Genomic DNA, 27,973 nt, shown 5'->3' on the forward strand with positions numbered 1-27,973 from the left:
TTGTGAAACGATAGTACATTGCATAGGAGACTAACACTCTACTTTTCATACGATGATGGATAGACTGCGGATTTTATGCATTCTCGCCAAAAAGGTACAAACGGAATGCGATACATTGAAGACAGGTGAATTTGAAAACTGCATCTTGAAACGAAGCGATCATCAAGACCGTGTGATAAAGCAAAAGTAAAATTCGTATTAGTGAGAAACGATCGAATAAGGGTTGAAAGGTTTGAGTATCGATTAATCGCAACCAACAATATCAGCAGTGTATATTCGCCGATATTATTTAAGAGGGCCGGGTAGTACAGCAGCAGAATTTCGAGTTCGAATTAGACAGTAAATTTCGCGGCTCTTCCTGCGCCGCGGCCGGCATGTTCATGAAAACAGGTCCGATCGGTGAATTGTAACCCTTACATTATCACAGCAGGCGAATATTAATGTTCCTTTATTTCGCTATTTGCATGGTAATCGTTATTGCCGGTCGTTCTGTAGGTATATCGAGCCCCGCGGTCGCGGGTGTTCGGCTCGGCCAATAGAGGTCGACTAAAAATTCAGAAGCGATACGCGCGACATTAATCATCGGGCGGCGCGGCGCAGGATTTCGCGTCCCCGGAAAAGCAACCGTTGGGCTCCTTTAATAAACGGCGAACGAATTTACCGTGTTACACCCTGAATGGCCAATTACTCCCAATGGGCTCGCATAAAAGCGTGCTTCTTTGATGTTTCCCCAGGCAGACACTGTCGCGTCGTTGATCTCCGTCCTGGACCGTTGGTGCGAGAGGGACGAAGAATTCTTGAAAGAACGGGTGAAGGTAAAGAGTACCCTTAAGCGTATCTAGTTAAATATGTTGTTGGAGGACGCTGCCAAATCCCGGCAAGAATGGAGGCCCTCTCTCCACCCCGGTTCTCAATAGGAAAGCGCATACAAAGTGCCTATAGCTCACTCTCCGCAGGAGAACCATAATAGCCGCGGGATGTAGCTATAGCCGGAAGGAGATTGGATGGAATTAGATTAGATCAGAGCTCATTACACTTTGGCTTAAGAGTGAATTAGGTAGAGAATGGGTCGGCTGAGAGACCTCCCAGAGCACCATGGAAGAGAGAGCCTTTCACGATGCCTAAGGGGTCACTATGTGTATCTTCCTCCGTTGTTTTTCTCGTAATCTATCACACACCGGCTTGAAAAGAAACTCCAATACAATCGTGTGTCCCTCGGAAATGCGTATGCAGCCGCGAGCCGGTTATAAATATACATGACCCGTGGCCCTACCCTCGGCTCGATGTTCCAACTATGGTAATTTCCTGGCGTGCGGTGCACGCGTGAGGCACTTTTTCAATCGCACCTACCGCGTCGGGGAAACCACCACCCGCTTGCGGTTGACCCGACGTATAAGAGAAATGGCTAAGTAAGGCGAAACAACACCGGGAAATTCATTTGCAATCAGGCAACGTGATCGGCTGCGAAAATTTGTTACGCCTCCGCAGCGAATCTCTCGATCGTGATGGCATAAATTGAGTTTCGTACATTTTTCCATTTCAGAAAGATAACTAGTGTCCTAGTGGAATTTGTGAAATTGATGAAGATGTGAAAGGATCGAGATATGATGGTTGAGATAGCAAGAAGGTAAAAGGTTCTAGTTGACGCGTTAGCATTTTTAAAATTATTATTACACGTACTTACCATCCATAGGTGATATGTTCTGAAAATATAGAAATCCTGAATTTTTCAATAGTTTCGGATAGGATTTTACAAAAGTTTCTTGGAATAACCGACGAGCCAACAATTGTTCACATCGCAGCGCGTACAAACGATCAAATACAGGATTCTCGCCGGTGAAGGAGAAGTACTTGTACGGCAAGTCCGTATGTATCTTAGGAGGACATTTAATACGACTCTTAATTTGTATTTGCTCGAAGGTAGAGACTCTATACAAGGAGCCGGGGATTATAAGCAGCAAGAACTTCGCGCTGTTAATTGCTTTTCTCTCCCTCAACCCCATTACTGGCGCGGCGACTGCGTTATTTAAACACGGCGAGCGATCAGGAGAATAGCAATATAATAAATCCGTCGCGCGCCTAGTAGGGTGACACCTCTAGATATTTTATGCGCTTTACCACCGGGCACGGTTTAATTAATTCTGTAGCTACGACTAAGCCCCAAGAGCTTATAACGAGCTTCCCCCCGCATGCCGGTGACTGCTCTTTGGTTCCCTTCACGGAACTCCACCGTCTGTCTACTCTTCGTTCGCTTGTATCGACTTCCAAGCAACCGCGTCAGCAACATATTGCAGCATTCTGCTACAATCTGTCTGATAGTCGGCGAGTCTCGCGATTCGATAATTAAACGCCGCCATTTGAACATCATCCGAACCGACGACGCGAGCGCTATTAAATTCTTCGTCTAGATTTATTTGTTCCTCGAATTTGTCACCTTACTAACTGTAAAATTTCAAGCACAGGCACGTATAAAACTGAATTGATTGAGAAGCTATGTTGAAATTTTCAGCGAGACACAGGTGCAAATCGTTTAAAAACTGCAATCTTGCTACTTCGAAAATTACAGCTTGCATGATGCGACGTGGATTATTTTCAATTAGTCTGGAGAATTGATCATTGTCAGTATAATCTTCGTTACGAAGTTTTATGAACAGTTTTTGGACAAGCCTTACTTAGGCAAAATAAATATTGTCCAAGTTATTTGCAAAGAAGCATAAGTTAGATGACGTTTCCCTTTTAATAATTATAATAAGTTGGGATAATGTAGTAATAACCTTAAATGCTTCTAACGTTTCTTCAATTTTATGTTTGATCTACTCATTTTTGTCATAAATGCATAAGAATAAGTCTATTTTTTACACACGCCAGAAATCACGTTGTTTGCGCTACGTTTTTAACTTGGGAAGAGTTGTGATTATTTTGTCTCACTATTATATACATCAAGGAACGAAAAATAAACCAGATAAATAAGATGGATGTTTCTAATAGTGTCTAGGATATAAAATGACTATACATTATAAATACTTCCATAGAACATAGTTGAATAAATCGCTTAATTTGATCATAGATTATAACAAAAATGGCGAAAGTTTTATATAAATATATTATTATAGAGCAATACATGTTACTTAGTTTTAGCGATCGATTGATTTTGTGTTAAACAATGGACACAAATATAATGGATTTTTTTAAATTATTGTATGTATACTTTTCAAAGGATTAGGAGATTTGCTGATTTAGTATAATTTGTAATTTTTCATTCAGTTTAGACAATGTTTTGTGTTTAGTATTAAGTTTTATGGCACCGTACTATTGAAAATACATATTAAGTTATAAGTATGTGTCACTCGTGCAATTTAGTTTAATCAATTATTGAATTTTGTTCACTGAAAATGTACATGCGTTTTGTTCGACATGTTTCCTAAATACGTAGAACAAATTACAAAATTCATGGAACCAAATAGGATACGAAATAATAGACAAACCAATGACACAGATGCCATAATTAGTCTAAGAATGAATTAAAAAACGCGGTCGATATATCGTCGAAAAGAAAATTAAATTTTCTTTCATAAAATTGACGTTACTTTTATTGCATATATATTTCATACAACAAAATATTTTCATTAATCCATTTTCTTTTGGTTAATCAAACGTATTTAATATTCTGTAAGCACCCCACACTTCTGTAAGGCCTTAAATCTCAACGTTTAAATTACGCATGAGCATATAAAAATTTCCTAACACGTGTTAAAGTAGAATTTTTGTCTTGTTTCCACTCATAAAATATGATACTAGAAGTTTCACGAGGAAACTTGGAGCAACTTCTATGAACCTCGTTCGATCATTATTTCCGGAGTTCGGTAGAACGGAAAAAAAACGTTATTCCATTGATACCGGAAATAATGAACACAGGCCGGAAGACTGCAGCAGTGTTTGCTAGATCGGAACCATAAGCTGTACATTTCGTCACCATAAGCCGACACATTAAATGGCTGATTCGAAAAGCATCGTAGCCACGGATCCCATTTGATAGAATCGGGGTCACGACAAAGAACGTAGACTCTCCGCTAGGCACGCACAATTTACCCACAGCATTTCCAATTTATCTCTAGAGACTTGTGGCAGACTAACTTTACTTCATGCGTTCATCAATATTTATAGACATGTGATAGCTATATAATGTTATGGCCTACCTAAACTGGATTATTTATAGAGTCGTGGCCGTGCTAGAAGCTACGTAAATATGCTTCGAGGTTATAGAGAGCGAGTTATGTGCAGGCTGCTTTGCTATTGTAACAACATTAAGGCGGAATAAATTGAAGCTGCCTGATGAAGATATTGTGCCTGATAAGCAATTCGTCGCAAACACCTACACTTTACTGTAATTTTACTACGACAATGTTTGCTACCACGTACAAATTTTATGTTGATAAACAAAATATTTACGATATCTACTTCACAATTCAATAAGCTCATTATACAGATACAGCTACGGAACCGAGTATATCATTTTGCAAACATCATTTTCGTCATCATTGACCAAAAAATCAGTTTCATAACAAACACTGTCGAAATCTAATGGTTCATACGAAATATGCATTTAAGATTAAGCAAATTCCGAATACATTGCGAATTATATTAAATCATTGTAGACAAAGATCTATTAACAAAATGGACTCAGAGGACTAGATTACATACATTTTTTACTTAAATACATAATATTAAAGGTAAACAATGTCATAATCTTTTGCAATGTAAAATAGAATAAGTTATTGAAATAAAAAAGTTAAAAAGAAACGAATTTATAATCTTTTTAATTCCAATCAATTGAAATTTAAAACAGAAATAATTTGTCTACTCTCGATCACCAAAAACTAATTATATTTTTTTCTTTACATAGAATTGAAATATATTATTGTGTTACATATATCTAAATTTTATAAAAGAATTAATAAAATTGTTTTTTCTAATTAATCTTACATATTATGCATCACTGTTCATTCAAGGCAAATTAATTCCGACCAGCATGACACCCATGTATAAACTTGATACAACCTCGAAGGGTTAATGCGAGTCCCTATACATCATCAAAATACATATTCACACATTTTGAAATAAGATACACAGTCTCGATGTCGTCGACGTCCGTTCTCAAAAGATTAAACAGCGTAAAACACGCACACGTGATTGTTGTCCACAGGAAAGAGCGGAACAGATACGCGAGTACAAAACAGAGCAAAAGCGGCGTGGGAGTTACAATGAATAGCTATAGCCATGACTACGAACAAACTTCGAAAGTCACCTGGATATCGCTTGTATCTACAGAAAAGAAGAAAAACCGCAACGCATTGTCTGTGCGGGAACGGAGGCCGCCTCCCGCGATCAGGAATTCAAAGGAGAATAACTGGCCGGATTATCGTCGACTGGCAAAAGGGCTCCGTTGATCTCGTGAAATTGTTTTCGAACGTTTTCGGGAATCCTCGAGCGCTCGCCCGGGTATCGAAGAATCTCACCGCGGGCGGAACAGTCTGAATAGATATTCGTTTATTCAAATGGCTGGTGTTTGTGATCCGCCTCGAATATCTGAGCAGGGAACTCGAGCGAATGCGCGACTGGGTACGTGTATCGTTGAGACGATCCACGGTTGGATCCGAACTATTATAATTGCCAGGATGATCGAGCAGGGTTGGCGTTCATCATCGCCGGTAGATCATAGATAATGGAAAGTAACGACGAATCCCGGCGGAAATCAAATTACTCTCGCGGCGTACCCTGATAATTCCGATGACAATTTTCGATGACTTATGACCGGGCAACCGCGAGAAAAATTACACCTCATTCGTATTCGCTCAGGTGGGATAGAGCGCGCATTGCACGAAGATATTATCTCCTTTCTTTTATGATTAAGCTTCACGATTGTAGTAATCGAATCTATATTTTAATTCAGAAGCGGTAATTTGAAAGATAACGTTCGCAGAGGGTAGATAAAAAGTAATGTAACCGAACGTGTTTCATCTTTGCGGCAACGTTTTGTGGATCTCTTTGTAATCGCGTTAGTATTCTGCTGGCAATAGGCATTGTTTCAACGCCATCGACGAAACGGGAACAGGAAACAATCTCTATTTCCGCGTCGTTAGCCGTGAATATGCTACATGATATTCTGTGTTGCATGATGTTTCGTGCTATATAATTTTGGCACCGATGAACAATAAATTTGGGGTGTTCTGCAGAGATATGATTAATAGGCAATTATTTGTTTTATATATTGGCAAATTCGGTGAATTTCATTTTGACGGAGCTTGCACAGAAAGAGTTGAAGGAGAAATTACGAGAACGCATGGGAATCCTAACTTTTGTGGAATAACTTTTAGAATCTGTTAAATGTTTTGTCTGGTTTATAGCGAAATAAAAATCGTAATAAACGTTATTAAGGATTATCCTACATAAAATGTATTGTTTAAGAGTGGATGTTATAACTGCAAAAATTTGCACTGTAACAATTATTGCAATAAATCTTAATATTTGGCTCGTTAAACGAAGTACCGCGATTTCGCAAGATTTCTGAAGCCGAAAAAGCAAAATGCGCACCTCCATTCCTTTTGCGAATTAATATAAATAGACGCTAATTGTCGCTCAGTGGCATTAGGGTCGCACGAAGTTTCCAAGCGCTCCATCTTCCTAGTGTCCCAACGCGATTGTATTTTATTGTGTCGCAAACATTGGACAAAAGACGCGTGCCCTCTTTCGCGAGGCTGCCTGGGCATCCGAGCAGTTTAATTAGAGGAAAAAGTCGAGCGGGGATGGTGCGGAGGACACCGACGAAGAAGAAATTCCCCTATTCATCGCAGGAAAAGGGATGTTATCAGCGCTTCGCCGGACAACGGGCTTGATAGAGTCAACCGGCCAATCTGTGTCACATCTTACTTGTAAATTCTCTACATCCCTGTTACACGTTTTCCGTTTCGGAGCTGACCGACTAAACTGCGGGAAAAAATGCGCGCACAATAGTGTCACCACAAAATGTTTACTTTTCTTGTATTCACGAAACGGGAGAGAAAAGAATACAGTTTAATTAGACCCTTTTTATTCCTTTGGAAGTATTGCTGGTGATGCCTTTGTACCTCGCTTAATGTGTATTCTGTAATTCTACCAATTTTGTAATATCATTTTTTTCCCCCTTTTGTAGAATGTACAGTAAATAATTGCTTACGGAGTTATTCATTGTACAAACGCAACAACGCATTCGAAAAATGTAATTGCTTTTTCCGTAAATAAAATTGTTGATTTTCTCGGGACCATAAAAACAAACAGTGAACATATTCATTGTGCTACAGGAATTGTTAAAAAACGGTTTACTTTATCTCACGAAGCACTGCTGACAATAACTGTTCGTTACGCTTTAACATTTCCCCGTGGAAAATACATATTCCGAAACACTATGTACTTGCCACGTATAAAATTGCATTCGCGTGAAAGTGAAATAATAAGAAAATGGACCCCTCCGAGCAATTCAATTTCTTTTCTTCTCCCTCTTCACAGCCGCAGCCAATCTCGAAACGAAATCTGCAAATGCAGAGTAACTTTGACAAAGATTATTTTTACGCGGACAGCAGAATATTCCATTCAATTTCACGGAAAGTCTGCAAATTCGCAGGAAGCCAGATCCGGTCGTTAGCCGAAAAGAAAGCCGTGCCTCGGGGAGCCGTCGACGCGTACTACGGATAGATATTGCAACAGCTGCGGTTATTGCAGTATCATGGAGTGCGGCGAGATAGAGACGGTGCATAACGGTTCACGTCGCTGAAACACGAAGACACCACCGATGGCTGGTGATACGGTTACTTTCTTTGCGACGCGATGCGACGGTTGCTCAATGTCGCGGCAACTGCGAGAACGCGCGCCCAATCGACGCAAACACGGATCTATTTATGTACTTCGATCTTAAGTTTACCGAATTAACTTCGCGCGATTCGCCACGGTTCCTGTCTGAGATTCGACAGTGTCCTGTTTGAGAGTACACCCACGAGCCACGAGTAAACAGGCTCCGTGTGCCGGTTAACCGCTGAGCGTGTTCCGTTCTTGTGTCTTGTGTTTGTTGTTTAAACTTCCACCCGCCGCTGAAATAGGAGCGTTCTATAATTTAGAGAAATTCACCTACCATATCGAGCTACTTTCCATTTCTAAACAACGTTGCGCCTCTTCTAACTTTGTATCGTTCAATTTCAGAAAGCAAATACGTCGAAAGCAGCGAGCTCGGCTAACTGGAAATGTTTGCACTAATTGCTTCATGGAGAATATCTTCAATGAGCGAGAAACAATAGAAATATTCTGTATTAATTTGTGTGGAACGATTGTTCTCCTATTGATTCAAAGGTAGATAGAATGCGTTCATCAAGATAAAGCTTTTACAAGCGCATTACGATCATTAAAAACATTTCAGTATTATTTGTTAGAGATGAAATTGTATTTTTACAAAAGTTTTTATTTTGCACAACGGTCTGCAATCTAATTTTTAGAATTCTTATTTATCGCTGAAACTACGAAGCTAGTTCAAAGGACCAGTGTCTGGCGCCCTTTATATTCTAGGATATATCATATCAATTGCTTAGAATCATTATGGGGTAAGTAATATTTTCGAAAAATTTTGACTCATGTTCTAAAATGTAATCCATACATGCCAAAATGTTAAAAAGCCAAGGGAAATAAATGATAAAGTTACTATCATTTAACTTAACTCTAAATTACTATGATTAAAGCTCACTTGTACGTATGTACTAGAAATTGAGAAAATTTAAATAAACGCAATCTTGCTATTGTTACAAAACAATATTCACGTATATTTGAGAAGCTTAACCAGTAAACAGTGGCGATCTTTTTGCAAAGCGCTCACCAGTGCACGTTGCAATAATCAAGCGATAACGAAGAAAGTTTTGAATCCAACTCAAATTATTTATAATTACCATTTGTTTGTTTCCTTTCGTCTAAACCTCTAATCATATTAAAATTGATGAATATAATTTAGTTCTCGCCAGAATTACAATTTTAATATCAAATTGTAACAAAATTTTACATATGACGGATATAATCGTCATAACACAAAATTCTGCCATAACTCCATGACGGATATATGTAGTTGTCAAACACACTTAACTGGTTAATGAGCATTTAGAAACGCATGGGGACCACATCCAATCTTTTCGAAATACTCACGCAGGTATCGAACGACTTTATTATTTTCGCGGGTACCTAACGGAACGATCATCCCGTGCGATAATTAATTCGGTCAGCCACAGACACATTCTTTCCCCACCATCGATAACGCTCTCGGAATAATCTTCGCAGCGCCTGGCTTTCCAGCAGCGCGTGTCAAAGGTCGAAATTACTTTCAAGTGGAATCTCCGATCCAACGACGTTATTGCCGCACCTTGGCCTGGAGGATCTGCACGCGAATCGCATTGGCGTTTCAGATTAAGGTATTTAATGGACCCAGGCCCCGGTGCCAGCGTTCCTGTCCTCTCTATGTATTCCACCGCAATTTCTAGATAGAAAGACCCAGTGGGAGCAAGCGAGACGGAGAAGTTTCCGGGTTCGGTCGGTGATCTGAATATTTAGATCACTCTGGACCTCCGGGAAAACGACCTCTGGCCGAGCGTTGAAAGATCATTTACCTGAGAGTTATGATCTTATTTCGGGCACTCGCACCTTGGGTCTTCCGGGTAATAGTAGATTGAGTTAACCCTCGCGTGATCCTCAAGTGAATATCCATACGTTCGCTGTATCTGGATGCCGTCAAGTATTCGATTTCTCTCCGACCGCGTCGTCATTTTCTTCACTCGCTTTAAGTAGCAGGTTATAAATCAATTACTCGTTCAAAGTTCCGTTTAAATTTTGTTTACGATAATCTGCGAAATATTTAATGACGATAAATAATTTGTTTCCCAAATTTGCCCATTTCTCGCGTCTGAGCAATTCTTTAACTCATTGCCTCCCGAGTGGAGCCATTTAAAATTTGTCCTTATTGTTTCCGTAGCGAAGCCCTCGAGTTTTAATTTTAAATGGCTCTGCTCCGGAGACCTTGAGTGCAAAGGATTAAAGTACGTTTTACATTATTACGTTGGACTATATTATATTAACTTATATTAGGCTAGGACTGTTAACTCTCTGCGGAAGTTGTTAAATCACTTAACAAAGATGTATGCCATTTAATAATATCCATGAATGTTTTAGAGAATGGCTGAATGAACGAACAATTCTCGGTCAGGAAGAAAAACATAATCGTAAATAAAGAAAAACGAACACTCTAAAATATTTGATAGCAAAGTTTAATCACTTGCCGAGTTATTTTCATAGTGAATAAAAGTTTTTCGTTTATAACAATTTTTTTAAAGAAAAAAATATATATATTTATTATGTGCCTGCAGTTACTGATATGAGAGCAGAGTTTCATTGTAACACAGAAGGATAGAATAACATTCATGCTTATCAAGTAATTATTAAGAATCTCCTTCACGAGTCGGGCTGGTTAAAGTAGGGCAATGAGTTCAGGTGAAGCATATGAGGATCAATAGCTACACTCCGAGGAGAACAATCTGTAAATGTTGTTGAATCTAGGTACTATAACATGACGTTTCTATTAATTTTATTTTAACATAGTAGTGCTGCAATAATATACAATAATAGTACTTGTAAATGTCTAAATGGAGTGCAAAAGTCTAATTCACGCGACTGAAATCAAGTGAATATTTTTGAAAGTATATCACGTTTGACATCAGATGAATATATTCACATATACTTGAATGAATGTATGATCGTAAAGTGGTTCGACAAGCCTGGAGAATATTTTGACGATTTCTCATCATTTCTTAACAAAATGTTTATATGAATTTTTATGTGATCCCACTTACTATTTTAATTATTTTATCATAATTGTTATTATCTATTATTATCTTATCAAAAGAACTCTCTTCCACGTTGTTGAAATGCTACATCATTTTCATAATTGCATTTAATAAGACATAGTAAATGCAGCAATAGAAACGATGTTAGCAATCGCGACGAAATAAAATGTTTCAATTCATTGATGATTTTCGTATTTGCGAGCTACGTCCACGAACCGGCTCTAACCATAACAGTGTATTACCATTTCGCTGAAGATCGAAGGCAGGCGATAACAAGAGCGCGGGCCTCATTTGCAGTCGACGCGGGATCTGATCCATGGCAGTACACGCGAAGTACATGACGCGGAGGTGAATGGAGCCGACCAAAAGTACATTGTTACAACGTCGCGAAGAAAAAGGCGGCGCCGCGCTCGATTAATCTCTCTGGCTGGGGAACGCAGAGGTCGAGTAAGTTCTATCTGACTACCTGGCGAGAAATTTCCCGGCAAGGGGCGAATTAATCCGAGTAATAAAGGAATTCGCGGGGCTAATCGCGGTGGAACGTGAACGGGCCTGCTCGCTGCCGAAGCAAGCACGGAGCGAACAAGAGAGAGAGAGAGAGAGAGAGAGAGAAATGAATACAAGCTGTTCTTTTCAGAGCGGCAGTTAACTATCCCGGCGGCAGCTCACGTGCGTATTTAGTGTAAATCAGAGAATTAAATGAGGCCGGGTGTGGGGCAAGGTGAATGCAACGAGCGGATCGGTCTCGAAGCCGAGCTCCCGAGCATCCGTGCTCCCTCAAAAACCTGCAAGCGGCCCGATAAATAAGTTCGATAAAGCGTTCCTTATCTTTCAAATAGGCAATGTAATTTAATCATGCGGGGGCGGTCGCGTGACCGCGTCAGAGATTTGTCTCCAAGCTGGACGAAGCTATGTGGTCGCGTTATTTTTTCTCGTCGGTGCAGATTGCGGGAAATAAATAGCAGGCCGCGTACGCGTACGTGGCCTGTTCGCATAACTTTCGCGCTCCGCCGAGCCACGGATGATTTGTGGATGGGAACAAGACGCGAGCAAAACGACGGGAATATTGATATACGCGCCGTCGCGATAAGTTTCGCTCGCTTGTTTCAATTTTTAAACGAGACCGCGATATAATCGCTTCGCCCCGACTGCAAGCTCGTTACACCCGTGATAATGGTTTCATTAAAATACGTTTCGGCCCGGAATTCGTGGGCCAAGGAAACGCCGTATTTTTCGCCGCAATTATCGTCGTATCAGCTCCTTACTGAAGGCTTACCAAGATTTAGTATTAATAGCATTAAGGTTACAGATAATCCAATGAAATAACAATGACTCGCGGTGGGTAACACTTTGGTTATTCATTTTCCCGGATTCTGAATTTTATCAATACTTAATGAAAGAGAACCTCAAATATGAAACAGCGAAACCGTAAATATCTAAAGGCGCTATTATACAGGGTGTTCCGGAAATCGTTGTAGAACCGGGAAGAGGGTGATTCTACATCAAAAAAGAAAAAAACATTTTGGTAGAACATTTTTTCATCCGGTGCTCCGTTTTCGTGATAATCGATTTCAAAGTTCGTTCAACTCGTAAACGATTTAATACAATTTATATAATAATGTCTCCGTCCGGGACAGTGTTTACAAACAATGATAATTGTGCGGTTGAAACAATACAAAGTGTGTCTACTGATTACTTATTTTTTATTCTTTTTTACTACTATTACAATGCTACAATAATTGTTGAAAATGTCTTCCTCGCTGCTGCATACATAAGTTCTCTCGATGAATTAATGACATCTGGACAGATTGTAAGTTGCTGACGGTTTTTAATTTTACGAATGCTTCAGTAATCTTATGTTTCAAATTTGTAACAAATGTGTATTGTTTTAACCGCACAATTATCACTATTTGTAAACACTGTTCTGGACAGTGACAAGCAGAGTAGTGAAATACACGGCAAGCAAGTTGTATTAAATCGTTTACAAGTTAAACGAACTTTGAAGTCGATTATCACGAAAACGGAGCTCCGGATGAAAAAATTTTATACCAAAATACTTTCTTCTTTTTGCATGTAGAATCACTCCCTGTCCGGTTGTATTACGATTTCCAGGACACGATAGATAATTAACGTAATAAGCTTTTACGCAGATAATTCAGGTTCAGAAACCATAAAACGAGGTTTGTGTAACTTTACGATTCTCATAATTGATTACGTTTCTAAGTTGTGTCAAGGTTATGTTGGTGAAGCTGTGTACGATTACTATAAATAAAGGTTTACGAAAGGAAAAGAAGTGAGTATGGAATTATTTTTATTAAAGAAGGCTATAGAGATTGTTGTGATTTATGTTAACGTTTTACTATTATACTTAATTTTGTTAAATAAATATTATGATCAAGACTATGAATCAGATTATATCTCTACTCTTCATAAAACTGTGTTAATTCAATAAATTGTAATAAACAATGAAATTGTAAATAGGAAATTTTATTCGGTTACAAGAGAATGAATTTGAAGCTCGATCACGGAAAGAACAGCAACATAATAAACTGCCAACACGCTCCCTCCGGAACAAAATTATTTGTCAAATAGCGTTCTGGAAGTACCTATTAAATCCGAGTGAAACTATTCCACCCCATTAAATTCTCGGTTCGCACATCTTCGAAGCGAGTCTCCGGCAATTTTTCTGAACCCATGGGGGGTTGAAAGAGCCAGGGGTTGCGCACAGGGGAGCAGAAAGAATTTCCCCGTCGCCAATTTAAGCTAATTAGTTCGGGGCATGCTTGCCCGAAGAAAAGCATCTCCTCGTGCAAATGGTGAAGACGAACGGGGCATGCGTGTTCCCTGGATACCATTGGTTGGAGAGTTATCATAACTGGGCTGGTCGCATCGCTAAAACGGTTATGCATTCAATGAAAGCCAACGAGGTACGTTCCCATTAAACGACTGTCCCGCTGAACGAACGGTTGGTTGGGCGCGCCCGAGAAATTTCAGATAAACGCTAACCTCGTTTCAATTTTGCGAACCGTCGCGATTCCTTGCGACGCAACGGTAAGCTACGTTGAAATTTTCTGCGAACCGAAGCATCGGAAATGAGGGACTCGAGAAAGCAAGAAAGAGTGAGAGAGAGAGAGAGAGAGAGAGCAGAGCAGAGCAGAGCAGAGTGTTCCGAAAATGTTGTTCGATCGAGAATCAGCTGAGGTCTCGCGTTGCTCGCACGAGGTAGAATTCGCGCGGTGCCCGTGCATCGTTTTCAGAGATTACATTTACACAATAATAAAAGCCTGAATAGTCGCAGGAAAAGTAAATTAAATCCGTCGGTTTGGCCGGTCGAAAAGCGAAAAATCAACTGGAACATTTGAATAACAACGAGCCGCCCGCTTTTGTAATTTATTTGGCCGAACAATTGTACTCTCGGCTCCGTGCCGGCCGCGTTATTTGTCTCGTTGCCGAGCCGAAAGTTCCGCTCGCCGGACAATTATAGCGACAATGAATAAACAAAGTCCGACCGCGATGCCCGGGCCACGGCTAATTTATAAAGGCTCGCCGCTATTGATCATTTTAAACAAACGTCGTCGTTACAATTTCTCCGGCGGGCTAATGAAAGAATTACGAGACAGGCGAGACACAGAAGAAGAGAACGACGTCCACGCCCACCGGAAATTGAACGGCGTGCCGATTGATTTGTTAACACGCGGGTATTCGCTTGGCCAATAACGGTGGCCCGATAACTCGGCTGGAGTTCCAGTGGAAAAAAATCGACCCGATTACAGAGGATCGGAATTCGTCGAGCGCGAAGCATGCATCGCGTCGAATTCCATCGGAGTGAGTCATTATTGAAAATACGCGGACAATAACGGGGTAATGGGGGTGCAGGAGTAATGAATAGCCGGGATCGTAATCACGGGCAGCCAGGAGGCTAATATGCGCCGTGTGAAAAATCCCAGCGAACAATAAATTGCCGTATCGTCGGGCCGGTGGCAGACCCGAACATCAGAGAGACCGTGCGGATGCACGTCCTTGCAATTTATCGGCGCATAAGCTGCACCGTATCGGCCCTATTAGACCCGTTAACGATCACGGATCAGATTTCATTGCCTCGTTCCTTCGATGCGAGAGACCAGTCTGGCCTCTTTGCCTGGCTCGCGCCGCGCGCCACCGAAATGGCGGCAAAAAGAAAGGAAAAGAGACAAAGACACGACAGCCGGGTCAAAAGGAAGCAAAAGAAGAGGTTCCGAGGGTGATAGTAGTAGGAGATAAAAGCAATTAATTAAGGCTCGAAGCCTTCCTCCATCTTTCTTTCCCTCGCGTTCACCCTATTTATGCCCCACCTCCACCTTGACCGTCCATGTCACTTCTCTTTCCCTCTTCCCTCTTCCCCTCTTTCTCTCTCTCTCTCTTGAACACACTGTCTCTCTTCTCTCTTCTCTCGTTCTCTCCTCCTTTCTCCCTCTGTCTGTCACTCTCTATCTCGCGCAAATCCAGTCGGCAAAGGTCGATCCTCCTGTCTGCCGTGAAAATGCACCAACGACACTTCCGTATCTATTATGGGACAAGTGGGCCACGTCACGAAATAATGACACGGCCACGATTTGGTGAGTTTATCGTCACTCGTCACGTGACACGGAAATGCAGGCACGAGACTGGTGCAAGCTCTCTCCCGCGTTTAAACGGGTCGAGGGTACTCGCGCTTAGGCTCGTAATTAAAACACGCCGGAACTTAATGTTTCCTACTCGACGAGGGTTTTCAAGTAACAGGCCTCGTGGATCCCGCGTGGCTAAACCCCGCGCGGGTCATGATGCTGGTGTTCCAAGTGATTTGCCTGCGCGGAGACCTCCTCGAATAGTTTTACACCTGCAGCTTGTTCATTAGGCTAACCCGGAGTACCAGGTATCGTACATTTCTTTTTGTCTCGTATTTCTAAGCTCTAACCGTTTTTGACGTATCTACTTCGCGTACTCAACACTAAATCTACTACGGCAGTCAAATTGAAATCGGTTTTTTCGGTTTTCATTTAAAAATTGTTGAAATATGATAAATAGTCATTCATGGGAACCGTTGATTAAATTTCACAATACGAACATACGTTATAAGCATGATGTTCAAATGATTTTCTAATGTGAGTTTTGTAACAAGAAGGAGAAATGCCAAATAGCACGGGTTTAATAAAAAGTTAATACATCAACTGAACTGTAGCATGTAAGTAGCATATGTTTATCAGAAAAAATATCGTGGAAACAAATTCTGTAGACTGAAAAATATTATATAATTTGAAACACTACTGTAGGGATTATTTTCAAAGGATAAATCCCATGTGACTCCGTGGTAATATAATAAAACAAGAACAAAGGGCACCTTCGATTAGCAATAACAAGAATAGTTTATTATTAATAACTCGCAACTTCCCACGACTTACAATAAGAATAACAACGACAACGACTCAACGACAACGACTCAACGACAACGACTCAACGACAACGACTCAACGACAGCGACTCAACGACAACGACTCAACGACAACGACTCAACGACAACGACTCAATGACAACGACTCAACGACAACGATTGAACGACAACGACTCAACGACAACAACGACGACTTCAACAACTACAACAACAACGACTTCTCTACGCAACGGTTCTCCTTCGATTGAGACGACCTTTTACGCTCGTTCTTCTGCCCTTACCAGTCCTTTTCCAAATTATCCTACTCTCTATCTCTCTCTCTTGCATGCGTACTCTACCGCTCTGCCTCACACTCGCTATATCATTCTTACTCATTCTCTCTCTTTCTTTATTTCCCTCTCGCTCACTCACACTCTATCTTTCGGTCACGTAGGACTTCTAGGAACCTAAGCAATAGACTCAGGCCACTCGAAGTCGCTCAAACACTCTATCCCCATCCGCCTCATTCATTGCCATTTTATGACACACAACCATTCTGCCTTTCATACTCGGAAAAAACCCTACACCACTATTACGAAATCATTAGTAATCAGAACTTTGAGCGGTAATATTTGTGAAAGTGAAATTATGTGATTTGTGGCATACAAAGATTTAACAAAAAGAGTTTGAGGGGATTCATTGTGTACAATTTTCCTTGAGTTTGCCTTTTCTGCGACTTCCAAGCGAAAGTTATTGCACTCATATACACCGTGTTCATAAACAAGGTCAGAATTATCAGAGTATTCTAGATTGCATACAATCCATCCAACGAAACGAATGAGTAAACTTAAACAAGACGGCTTCGCCTAATTAATAATGATGACGGCAGCTTTTGCCTGTTAAATATTGAGTTCAAGTTTAGCTTCTCGCGGTCGGAAAACTTGTCGTTTTCCAAGTGTAAACGTTATAATCACTAGACTGCGAATTTTATGGATTTATGTTAAAATTAACAAGGTGAAATACTAAAAAAAGAAGACATTAGAAAAACGTTTACACATTTTCCTTAATTTATTGAAATGATTAAAAGTAGAAATACATGTTTATTTAACTTATATTCGATACAAAATGATTAACAAGATTTTAATTTCTCATAAAGATCGCAGTCTAATCACGACCATATAAAATACAACCCTCAATTTACGCGAATATCCTTTCCACTAAATAAAAGCTGGCAAAAGTTTAAAAAATACATGTGTATTTTGCATAACATAAAAAAAAATAAGTAAGTTTTTTCTTTTCTTTTTAATTTGCATAAACTCATCATATTTATTGAAATATTTGGAAGTTCGTCCTAATTTTCATTATGAAAGTAAATTCGGATGAGTATTTCTCAATAGTTTCAATAGATCTGCTAATATTCGCAGCAACATTTCATTAAATTTTGACGAAATTTTAATGCACGTTGAATGTGTAGATCAATATATGTAATGGTATATTCCAATTTTTCAGTCAACTCAAGAGCTTTACAAAGATTTTCCGCTTGTTAATCAATGTGTTTCTTTGTAGTCATTGCTACATACATCATGCGGTTGGGTTTCAGATATAATATATATTAATTTAGCATCGGTTAATTCACAATCTCCTAATTAATCACTAATGTTACAATCGTTTAACACTTTCGGTACGAGCACTCTGTCCGCCGTAACACTCTCGCTGTACGAAACTCCGCGCTGAAATTACCGTCGCACATGACCAGTCCTCCTTTATAAGATATTTCCTAAGCGATAAATAAAAACTGTGCTTAATAGAACGATATTTTTTAACAGAAGTGTAGCTTGCAGCTTAAAGGATATTTAAAGATATTTATATAAAATTTTGTTATTTATATAAAATTTGTTTATTTATACCGATCGTTGCACGGACGCCAGATATATCCGGCGCTCGTACCGAAAGAGTTAAATTGGCACTAATAAATAACACTAGATACTCCTTCAGTTATTGGAACAGTTTTGTCTTAATACCAAAGCAATATTCTTAACAGAATTTAAAATATCATACTGTTTCGAAGCTTCAGAAATCGTTGAATGTTTATCACATCTATATCTATATCTAATTCCGCATAAAAAAGGTCCCCGTAAATTGAGGTAAATTTATCGCGTTAAACAAATACTCGAGTAAAAATGTGCCGCGCAAATTGAGAAACGGACGTAGTTCATACTTACTGATTAGTCTATCTAAACGGATTGCGATAAAGCAGCACGTGTCATTATAATGAAAAATGTGATATGGTTTCTAAGTAAAACGATAGTGAGAGCAGTTAAAATCTTACGTTGTTTCACGCGCAGTTTTAAATTGCGTTTGAAAACGGCAAGGGTAAGGAAACGTAGACGAAGAAAACAGTGTTCCCGAAGTCGTGAAATTGGCCGGAGCCCTTAACCCAGTATTCGCTTAGCAACTCTGGTGCAACGACTGCAGGTCCTGTGCCTGTTCTGCCGTAGGAAGGAACAGTCCTCTCGGTATCCGAAACCCGGCCGTAGCCGGGAGGTCCGAAACGATAAACGGTAGCTCGGGAAACTCGCGGGGCGTGAAAATAATTACCGGGCACTTTATTCTCATTCGTCTGTCCCGCTACCTTCGGGCTGTAAGACGGGGAAGGGGACCGAAAAGAAGAGATCCGGCCCGGTAACGAGCCGCGCTCCGGGCTACGGACTGCAACTCGGGACAAACTCCCGGCGAGGGAAGCGGCGGGGCGTTTTATTATTGCGAAAAGTTATTTCAAGGTTCGTCATACTTTCCGGGATTTCGTTTTGGGCAGAGGAGAGACCGAGAGAGAGAGAGAGAGAGGGAGCGTGCGAGAGAGACTGGAATAAAACGATTCCGCGGGAACCCAGTTTCTCCATCGGCGAACTTTCTGGGATTAACGGAGTGGCCGAGCTTAAAGTTTATTTTAAAATAATACAGTCTCTGGATCGGGCTGTCGAACACGTGAATTTCCCGGACGAGCCGGCGACGACAAGTAATAAATTAACGACGATAATGGAGAACGCTCCGAGGGGGCTGGACCCGCGACGAGAAAGTTTCCGGCGGCGCGGTGGGACGCGGCTCGCGTTTTTCGCTATCCACGCCAAACTTTCTTCGCAATGGACTTACGACATAATTAAGTCGCCGGTGCGACTTACCGCGCTCGTTACGAGCGTAACGAAATCGTTTTATTCCATTCGGGCAATTACCATTTCCTTGCGCTCGCTCCCGTTTTTCTCCTAGCAGCCGATTTCGTTGTCCGATGCAAGCGTTCTCGCTGAAAGAAACACCGGAATCCTGCATCGCGAGGAAAGGAGAAGATAAAATAATAAAATTCGGCGGAGGGATACGGTGGTAACGGGTTTCGACGTTTTTATCCCGACGACTCGGGAAAGTGAAACGAAGCCCCGGCTCGTTTCCATTTCGCTAATCCCCGTAATGACCTTTTTTTCCTCTTAGCTCCACGCTCAAGCAGACGAATGAAAATCATTCCTCACCGTAGATTTACCTCCTCCGTGGACAATGCGCCCGTAGCCCCCAGCGAAACGAGCGGACCGTTATTTTGAACGGGAATTACGCTGGCGAAGAATGCGCACTTTTACCATTGCCTCTGTAGTTGTCAGGACTCGGGGCCGTTTCGCGACGATTACACAACGAACTGGTTCTTTCGGAACGGCGAGGTCAACTTGCGAGGTATGCTCCTACGACCTCTTCTACTTCTATTATTTTATGGGATAGATAGATGTTTGTGGATATGAAACACTCTAAAAAATAACTTTACCTAGTTATTGATGACTGACAAGCAGGGCTGGGAAAATTTGTAATAATTTTTAAAAAAGTAGTAAACATTGAAGTAATTGGATGAGTAGTAACTATTTGGAAGTATTATTAACCAGTTAACTGTAGCGATCTCTTTGCAAAGCGCCACCAGTGTGTGTCGCGATAATCGAGCAATGACGGGTATAGTAGGGAATCCAAATCAAAATATTTATCATTTTCATTTGTTTGTTTCGTTTCGTCTTGACCTCTAAATATTTTAAACATATTAAAATTTACAAATATAATTTAGTTTCCGCCAGAATTACAATTTAAATATGAAATTGTAACAAAATTTTACGCATGGCGGATATAATCGTCATGACACAATATTCTGCCACATCTCCATGACGCGGATTTAAATATAGAAATTAATGAACTGAAAATTTTAAAACTGCACATACTTTGCAACTATCACTCGTTATCTTCTATTAAGAATAATTTAATTAAAATTTTTTTATATTTTAATGAAGTACTTATTTCACAATACTATTTTCATACGTAACTAGACACATGAGAAAATTTAAATATATGTACGACCTGTTCACTATTTCATATTTACTATTTTTTCCCAGCCCCCTTAATCTTTGTGTACTCAAAATTTTTCTGCGACGTCAATAACACTGTAATCATCCACTTTATGGATTCAGTGTTGTCTTTCTGCCTCAAATAAATGAATTTAAAATTAATCAAAGGAATAGAAATCTGCAGAAGTTTACTGACGTATTGTCGTAAGAGTTAGAACCTAGAACTGCAATTTTCAGATATTTTACATAATTTTTTTGGAATTGAAAATTTAAAACCGCGGTTTTGTTACGAGACATTGAACGCTGGACTAAAAACCTATCTTTTGTTCTCTGATATTTGGTATCTCATTTTCGAATGAGATCATTTCTCATTATTAACACACTTAACACACGCACCTCTTATGACAATACCGAAAACGTTATGAACGTTCAATATAATCATTCTACCTGGTGTACTTCTATCGTAAATTTCCATGCCACAAACGTGCATGATTCAATAAGTATCGATACAATCGAAAGCAGCTTAACTGTTTCTGATGGTTTGAATAGCTGCATCCACAGTCTAGCAACAAAAGCGCGAAACCCAACTAGACAGCATACATCGGGGCACCGAATTATCAACAAACACACAGGACAAGCAGCGCTGCACTATACGTCGGAACTAGCAACGCGTTTCCTGTTGATTAATCCTCTTCTAGTTAACACGTGCTCCTAAAGACTAGGCGGTTAATCGCATTTACTTTACAATCCTGTAGAACATCGAACAAACTAACTACATTCTCGAGGCAGGGGAATTATAACGGTTCGATCTGATGCGGAGTATGGTTAGAGAGAGGAAGTCGCGATCGCCCTCCCATCCAGCGAATCCGAGCGACGGAAAAGGGATAGTCCAATTTATCATCGAGATAAAGGAATCACGATGGTTCCGCCTCCGTCGGCCGAGTTCGATAGCGTGCACCGAAACCTACGAAACTCGGCGGCGACGAAGCGAGGCAATAAGATAAGATTCCCAAAAGTTCCAGGTTCGTCCTCCGGGGTAGCAGCACTATGGGGTGGAGGGGGGGGGGGGCGAAGAAACAGCGAGATCTAGGGGATCGTAGGAGGCCAACGAAACTCTTCTCGCACGCAAACAACTCGGCTTCAACGTTGTCGTACGGGGCACCGTGTGCCGCGGGTCTTCCGACCGGAAAAAGTGGCGAATCCTTGTATCGAGCGAATATTTAAATTTTTCCTCGGTCATTAAGGATGAATAATCGTTGCATTAACGATCCCGCAAACGCCCACGACCGGTCGCTGGCAGAATTTCAATCGTTCCGGTAACACGGAACTATCAACGAAACCTGCCGGCCGAACCTTCCAATTTGCACTTCTGTGTTGCTATCAAGCGCACGGGGAAATTTGAGCATCGCGCTGGATGTAATTTCCATTCGAATTGAAAAAGGACTCCAGCCTATTCTCCGGACACAGGGGAAATTGAACGCCGGCGGCCAATACGTGGATTTATTTTGCGCACCGGTCTAATATCTCCGTGGGAAGGATGTTCGAGGGATGTACGCTTTGTTCTTCTTCCGAGCTCTGTCGTAAATTATTGCAGTTGTTCGACGTTCATTATTATAACTCGTCTGTTTCATTTATCACGCTGGCTACCAGGATACTGAAAGAACATTAATATTTATGAACGAGCAGCCTCATTTATGCGAGGAGCATGTTAATGTGTGCAGAGTGGCTCGGCATTGAACGGGCCTTGATCGATCAGAGCTCGCCGAAATTAGTGTTGACCGAAGGCAATGTTCTTTCGAGGGCTGCCTTCTTGTCATGAAACAGTTCGTGAAAAATAGAATCTTCTTATAGAAGAATGAGTTCGTTTTCAAAACAATGGTAAACGCAATTCTTTATTCCGAGATGGTTTATGTGATTTCCACTCATGCCTAATTTGAACAAGTAGTTTGGTTGCAACGGATGTTCTCAGCTGTGCAAAACGTTGTCGAATATCGTTTTAAAAGGATTGTCGATTGTACTGCAGGGTGAACCTTAGTCATACTTGGTGAAAATTTTTTGGAGATGCTTCCTAGAATTATACTATTAATACATTCGCATCGGGCTATTTTTCCTTAAATTTTCATAGAAATTGGGGTATTTCTATTCATTTCAGGAAAGCACACTTCTCGCAAAACGAGAATTCTCGTTTCCCGGCGACAACGTTTTGTTTTTTTAAACGGGAATTCTCGTTTCCCGATGCGAATGTGTTAACTATGTAATGAATTGAAAAATATAATAGAAAATATAATTATCTAACGAATTGGCAAAATTTTTAAATTTTCAAATTCAATCAATTTCAGGTTATGCATAAGTTATTTTTCCATCTAATGACACGATTTTGAGGGATGTCTTGACAAAAATTCGGTAATCGAAAAATAAGATCCCCCCTACTATATCCTGTCTCTATTGAGAATCATTGTAATTCATTAATTTCTTCTACATTGTAATTCATTCATTTTTCTCTTAATTATAAAACCTGTTGATCGTAAAACCAAAAACACACCATTCGAAGGAAAGATGAAAATCCTATTCCTAATCTTTTAACTATTACAATTACCTTGTACGCTATAAAGAGATTACAATGTCTATTGAAATTGTTTACCATATAAAGAGGGTTTGCAAACATTTAGAAGTGCGGAAAACATTTAGAAAACACCGCGTTAAAAATGGTTCGAAACATCACGCTACACGGTGGTTGGGGGTCCACTCGGCATTGTTTAGAATCGGTTAGCGTGGCGTTCGCGGAGATAACGGCATGCATAAAACGCGACGGATTTTATAACGACCATTAGCATAAAGTTTACTGTTGCGTCGTCGTTGAAACATAATATCGCGCTGTCTACGATTCAGCGAAGTGACCCCGATGACGTCCGCCGGGTATCGCTGCCAGGTTCGCGGGTGGAGAACTCTAAACGGCGCGGTGCGGCCCGGCCGCGAATGTAAATGAGACAAGCGTCCGTAATTAACACGCGAGCACCGGTGAAATAATATTCCGTAATTAATTGTAAGTAGGGTCAAACGGGTGACCCGTATTCGACGGTGAATATAATGTCGCCGCGGGACCGGCTCCCGCAGTTGTCAATCCATTCCCATAGAACAGCAAGATTAATGAAACGGAAAAGTCGCAGCGATCGGTCAGAGTAATTTTCGCCGATAAAAATAACGAGACCACGGTTAAATGTGTCAGTGGGTCGTCGTTTCGGTGGCACCGGTAACAGAGGTCATTACTTGCAGCGTTCGACCGCGTGTCCTTTGAATAAACGCCACGGTAATCGCTCTTTCACCGACCGATTCGAAAAATTGATTCCGTGTTTCGACGACCGCCAAAGTCATATCACTTTGGAATGTGGGAATGTTTCGTGACTGCGAACGAGAAGGCAAACCCAACGAGTACATCCGAGAAAACTTGCTATTCTCCGAGGAGTCGTTCATACCCCAACGATGCGCGCGGCTTAATTCCCACCATTTCGGACACATTAAAAGACGACGCGTTGCAAATAACTTGAAAGTTTTCTCGCTTCATCGAGGTTCTTCGGAATTAATGCGAAATGTTCGCCACTGAGCCCTATTACGCTAAAATTCATTAGGTTCGCTTGATCATTTCTGATTGCCTTTCGGTTGCTGCACTATGTTCAACCTGTTCGAGTTTCCTCCAAGATTACTTCACGAATATTTGTATTATATTACTATTATATCGCAGCAGAGCATTATTAATGATAATTATAGTTCGATTTCGTTTCGAATATTACTTACAACGTAATTATTCTCTCGTAGAGATTTTCTTTTATGTTTGTTGCGAGATACACAATATTGGATCTACATATACCCGAAATACGTATTAATTTCAATAAATACTTATTTGTTCCTCGAAGACTGATTCCAGGAACATTTTGGCATATCGTATGGTCAATTCAGATGAAATTGGAATTTAGCGATTGGTCACATTGTGTGTATGACTGACTATAGCATATTATAAACGAAAATTTATTGCGATCTGCATCGACTACTAAGGGCTTCCATTGCACAACGAAAAGCTAAACTCGTGTGTATAATAGAACAATATAAATAAATGTTAAAAATAAAGTAATAAGAATTTATATCGGTGGAGTCAGTTGTTAGCACAACCCCCGGAACTGTCACACGTTTCTTCACGAGTAATGGATGATCGCGTCGCAACGCTAAGCGGAGAGTATCGCTGACAGATTAACGCAGTCCGAAACGATCGAGTTTTGCCCAGTGGGTGAACAAGTATCTGCGATCTTCGGTTCGGCGGAAGTTCCGCGCGGTCCCGAGACAAGCGTTTAATTTACCGGAGCAAACTTGGGGTCGCGAACAAAGTCGGCCGCGAGCGTGTGTAGTGTCGAACGAAATTGCCAAAGTTGTTCGCCCAGAACGACAATGGCGTAAACGAGGTGTAAAGTCGTGGTGTATGTAGCATCGTCCCACGGCGACAGCGGTGGCGGCGGTGGCGACGACGACGACGACGACGACAAGCGTCGGCGGCGGCTAGAGCGACGGGCGACAGGTAGACGCGAGCTCGGTAATTAGTTTACAAGATCGGCATTCACGGGCCTTTGCGTGACAGACAACCACCGAAAAACCAATTTTTCCCACCCCTTCGTGTCTTTCTATCTATCCCGATCACCTCCAACCCGTACCTCGTGTATCATTCCCGAGGTTGGGGCCACAGGCGACTGACTTATGAATAATGCATACGATAAATTCGCGTCGCACGCACGCATGCACGCCGGTAATTCCATTAGCTGTACCATTTTGCCGCTCGATAGCTGCTACGTTTTCGATCGAATAATTCCTGCCGGTTCGCCTGTCGCATCAACGGAAGATTCGGCACGGATTATTGCGCGATTGCAAACACCGGTCGTTCCCTCTGCTTGCCAGTCTACCTCGAGACTGCCTCTCAAGACGTCCAGTCACTTGGGGACCGGGGTCATTGTGCGTGCGACCAATGCTACCGACTTTGACCTGGCTCTATTGTGTTCTTTTCGTAAAGTCGTTTATTGTAGTTCACCAGTTTTGTACTTATAAATTACTCGAAGCTCATTACGGCAATTTATTTATGATTATATTTAGGGGGCAGATCTTTATGCGAAATGGAATTTGCCTAAAGCAATTTCTAGTAATAGGAGTTGAACACAAAATGACAATCGTTAAACATTATGCGCCCGATCAATACTTTACTTTAAATCCATTATATTTTTAGTGAATTTATTTTGTTGTTATACAATAGTTAAACCTTGCTATCGCCATTTATTTAAAACCAACTCTGTATTGCAATCATTATGCAAAGTCAAAATTTTCTGTCACATTTTCAAATGATAAAAGTTAAATTCTTATCTAAATAATTTCACTGTTGCATATTCCACGTGTTCGTTTCTATTATAAATTTAGAAATCTACAATCTATGAACGTAGGCAACGTTTTCTAAACATTATGAAATCTATCTGTTTAGTGCAAACTGGTTTGTACTTACGTAGTTTAGTCGCCATCAATTTTTAAGTGTATACTAAGCCGAGCAAAGCTTTTTATCATACTAATCCTATATCGTTGATACACTCCTTGTTGCTCGCAACAGCTTGGGCGTAGAATTAGGTGCAAATTAATTATAAATTTCATACAACGTAGCCCCATAAACCAGTAAATTAAGTAGGAAGTGATTAATACATTCGTTGCCAACGTAAAGCGTATACGACGATCCCGTTTTCCAATTTCCCATAAAGAAAATGGTATGCATTTTGTGTATGACGTTATTTATGATTGGAAATCGTAGTATGACATTGGGTGAATTTATCACTTTCCTGTGACAATACTTTACGGGAGAGGAGTTAGTAAAACATAATAACTAAACTGTAAATGTTATGAATTTATGGCAGAAACGAGTTTGCATGATTTAAGACACGATTAAAAGAGTTTTATAGGATCGATATATTACAATAGTTTCAGGTTACAATAACCAGTAAGTGATATTTACTGTTTTTTGCAATCCATGTAACTAATTTATATTTTTTCCGGTCAAGTGTCATCGGTGCAGACTGTCTTCTGTTTTTTAACTCAACCACTTCACTTCATCCATAAACGCATAAAAGTCATATTTTATTAACAACCAACGGATTGCGTTTCTTTACCCAATTCCAAAGGATCCACAGAACTCGGTAACAATTTCTCAACCGAAAATTTCAGTTCTCCAACGCGCCCTCCCAAGTTCACTTGACCCTTTTTCAGCTGGTTGCTCCAGACCGAAACCGTACACCGAAACTCGTCCGACAGCCTAACCGAATCCGTTAGCATGCAGTAAATCGTGAAAACGTTGGCTCGTATAATTACCTTCAGTGCACATGAAGAGTATGGCAGCAATAGAGAGCCTCGCTTGCCACCTCAAAGCCATGTCCGCAATTGTTTGATGGCGCGTTCACTTTGGTACCGAAGCGATTCACATCCTCTTCACTGGATGACGACGCACCGACCACACACAGACTATGTACCAGCACAACGCGTGGTGGAATCCTTATCTCGAGCGCGATGCCATCGCACCAGGCCGGAAAACACTGTTCACCGAAGTCCCGAGGCTCGGCCGGGCATCAATCGAACCTTTGATCACCTTTAGCGGGTCATTCATCAGGTATACCGCTTGTGTGCCGCCTCCCGTAATCCACACGCAGCCCGAACAGACGGGCGATACACACACTCGCGGCAGCTTCAGCAGTAGCTCTAGCAGAGTTCCGGAACTGGCAACTGGTACCGGGTCGTGCCTAGAGGCGCAGTTCGGAGAACACGCGTCCAAAATTAGCCACGTATCTATGTCACGGATGAGCGTCGAGTTCCCGAGTCGATTGTCGCGGCAGTCGGGTTGTTTGAACCGTCACTGGATTCGTTGAACTCTTCGATCGGTCCCCGAGGAGTCGCGATCCGCCGCTGCCAGTCAGCCACCCGGTCGTCTGCCTCCGGCGCCTCTCGACGCGATCTATGGATCCCCGGTGGCTGTTCTTGAACTATCGAAACTCGCAGAAAGTGACTCTGTCATCGCAGCATCCAAGAGCGCGAACGTCTTTGCTCGATCCGCGACCGCGAGCGATATCGTGCTGGAAACCTCAAGAGGATTCGAGTTACTCTGTAACGGGATCAAGGTCTGCTATCCACAAGCTCGAGGAGTGTTCTCTCCAGACTCTCGTCCCACTCTCGACGAGACTTAGTCAGCGTTCTCGGTGTCAACAGATCGTTAGAACGTTTCGTGGACAGATCGAGGAGTATCTGCCAGCCCGGCGCAG

General features: G+C 41.2%; 1 protein-coding gene across 2 annotated transcripts in view; it reads right to left on the bottom strand.

The window, feature by feature from the left end:
- The window catches only part of LOC144468859 (zwei Ig domain protein zig-8), a 63,418-nt gene extending 35,689 nt beyond the window's left edge, over nt 1-27,729 (bottom strand). For both annotated transcript variants that reach the window (XR_013493882.1, XM_078178626.1), the window contains exon 1: nt 27,033-27,729. Coding sequence is in view for 1 of the 2 variants with exons in the window: in XM_078178626.1 (XP_078034752.1) it covers nt 27,033-27,093 (61 nt within the window). In the remaining variant the exon portion in view is untranslated. The remainder of the gene's footprint in view (nt 1-27,032) is intronic.
- Between the last annotated feature and the right edge of the window lie 244 nt (nt 27,730-27,973).

This window comes from Augochlora pura, chromosome 4 (assembly GCF_028453695.1).
Source record: "Augochlora pura isolate Apur16 chromosome 4, APUR_v2.2.1, whole genome shotgun sequence".
In the NCBI taxonomy this organism is placed as follows: Eukaryota; Metazoa; Arthropoda; class Insecta; order Hymenoptera; family Halictidae; genus Augochlora; species Augochlora pura.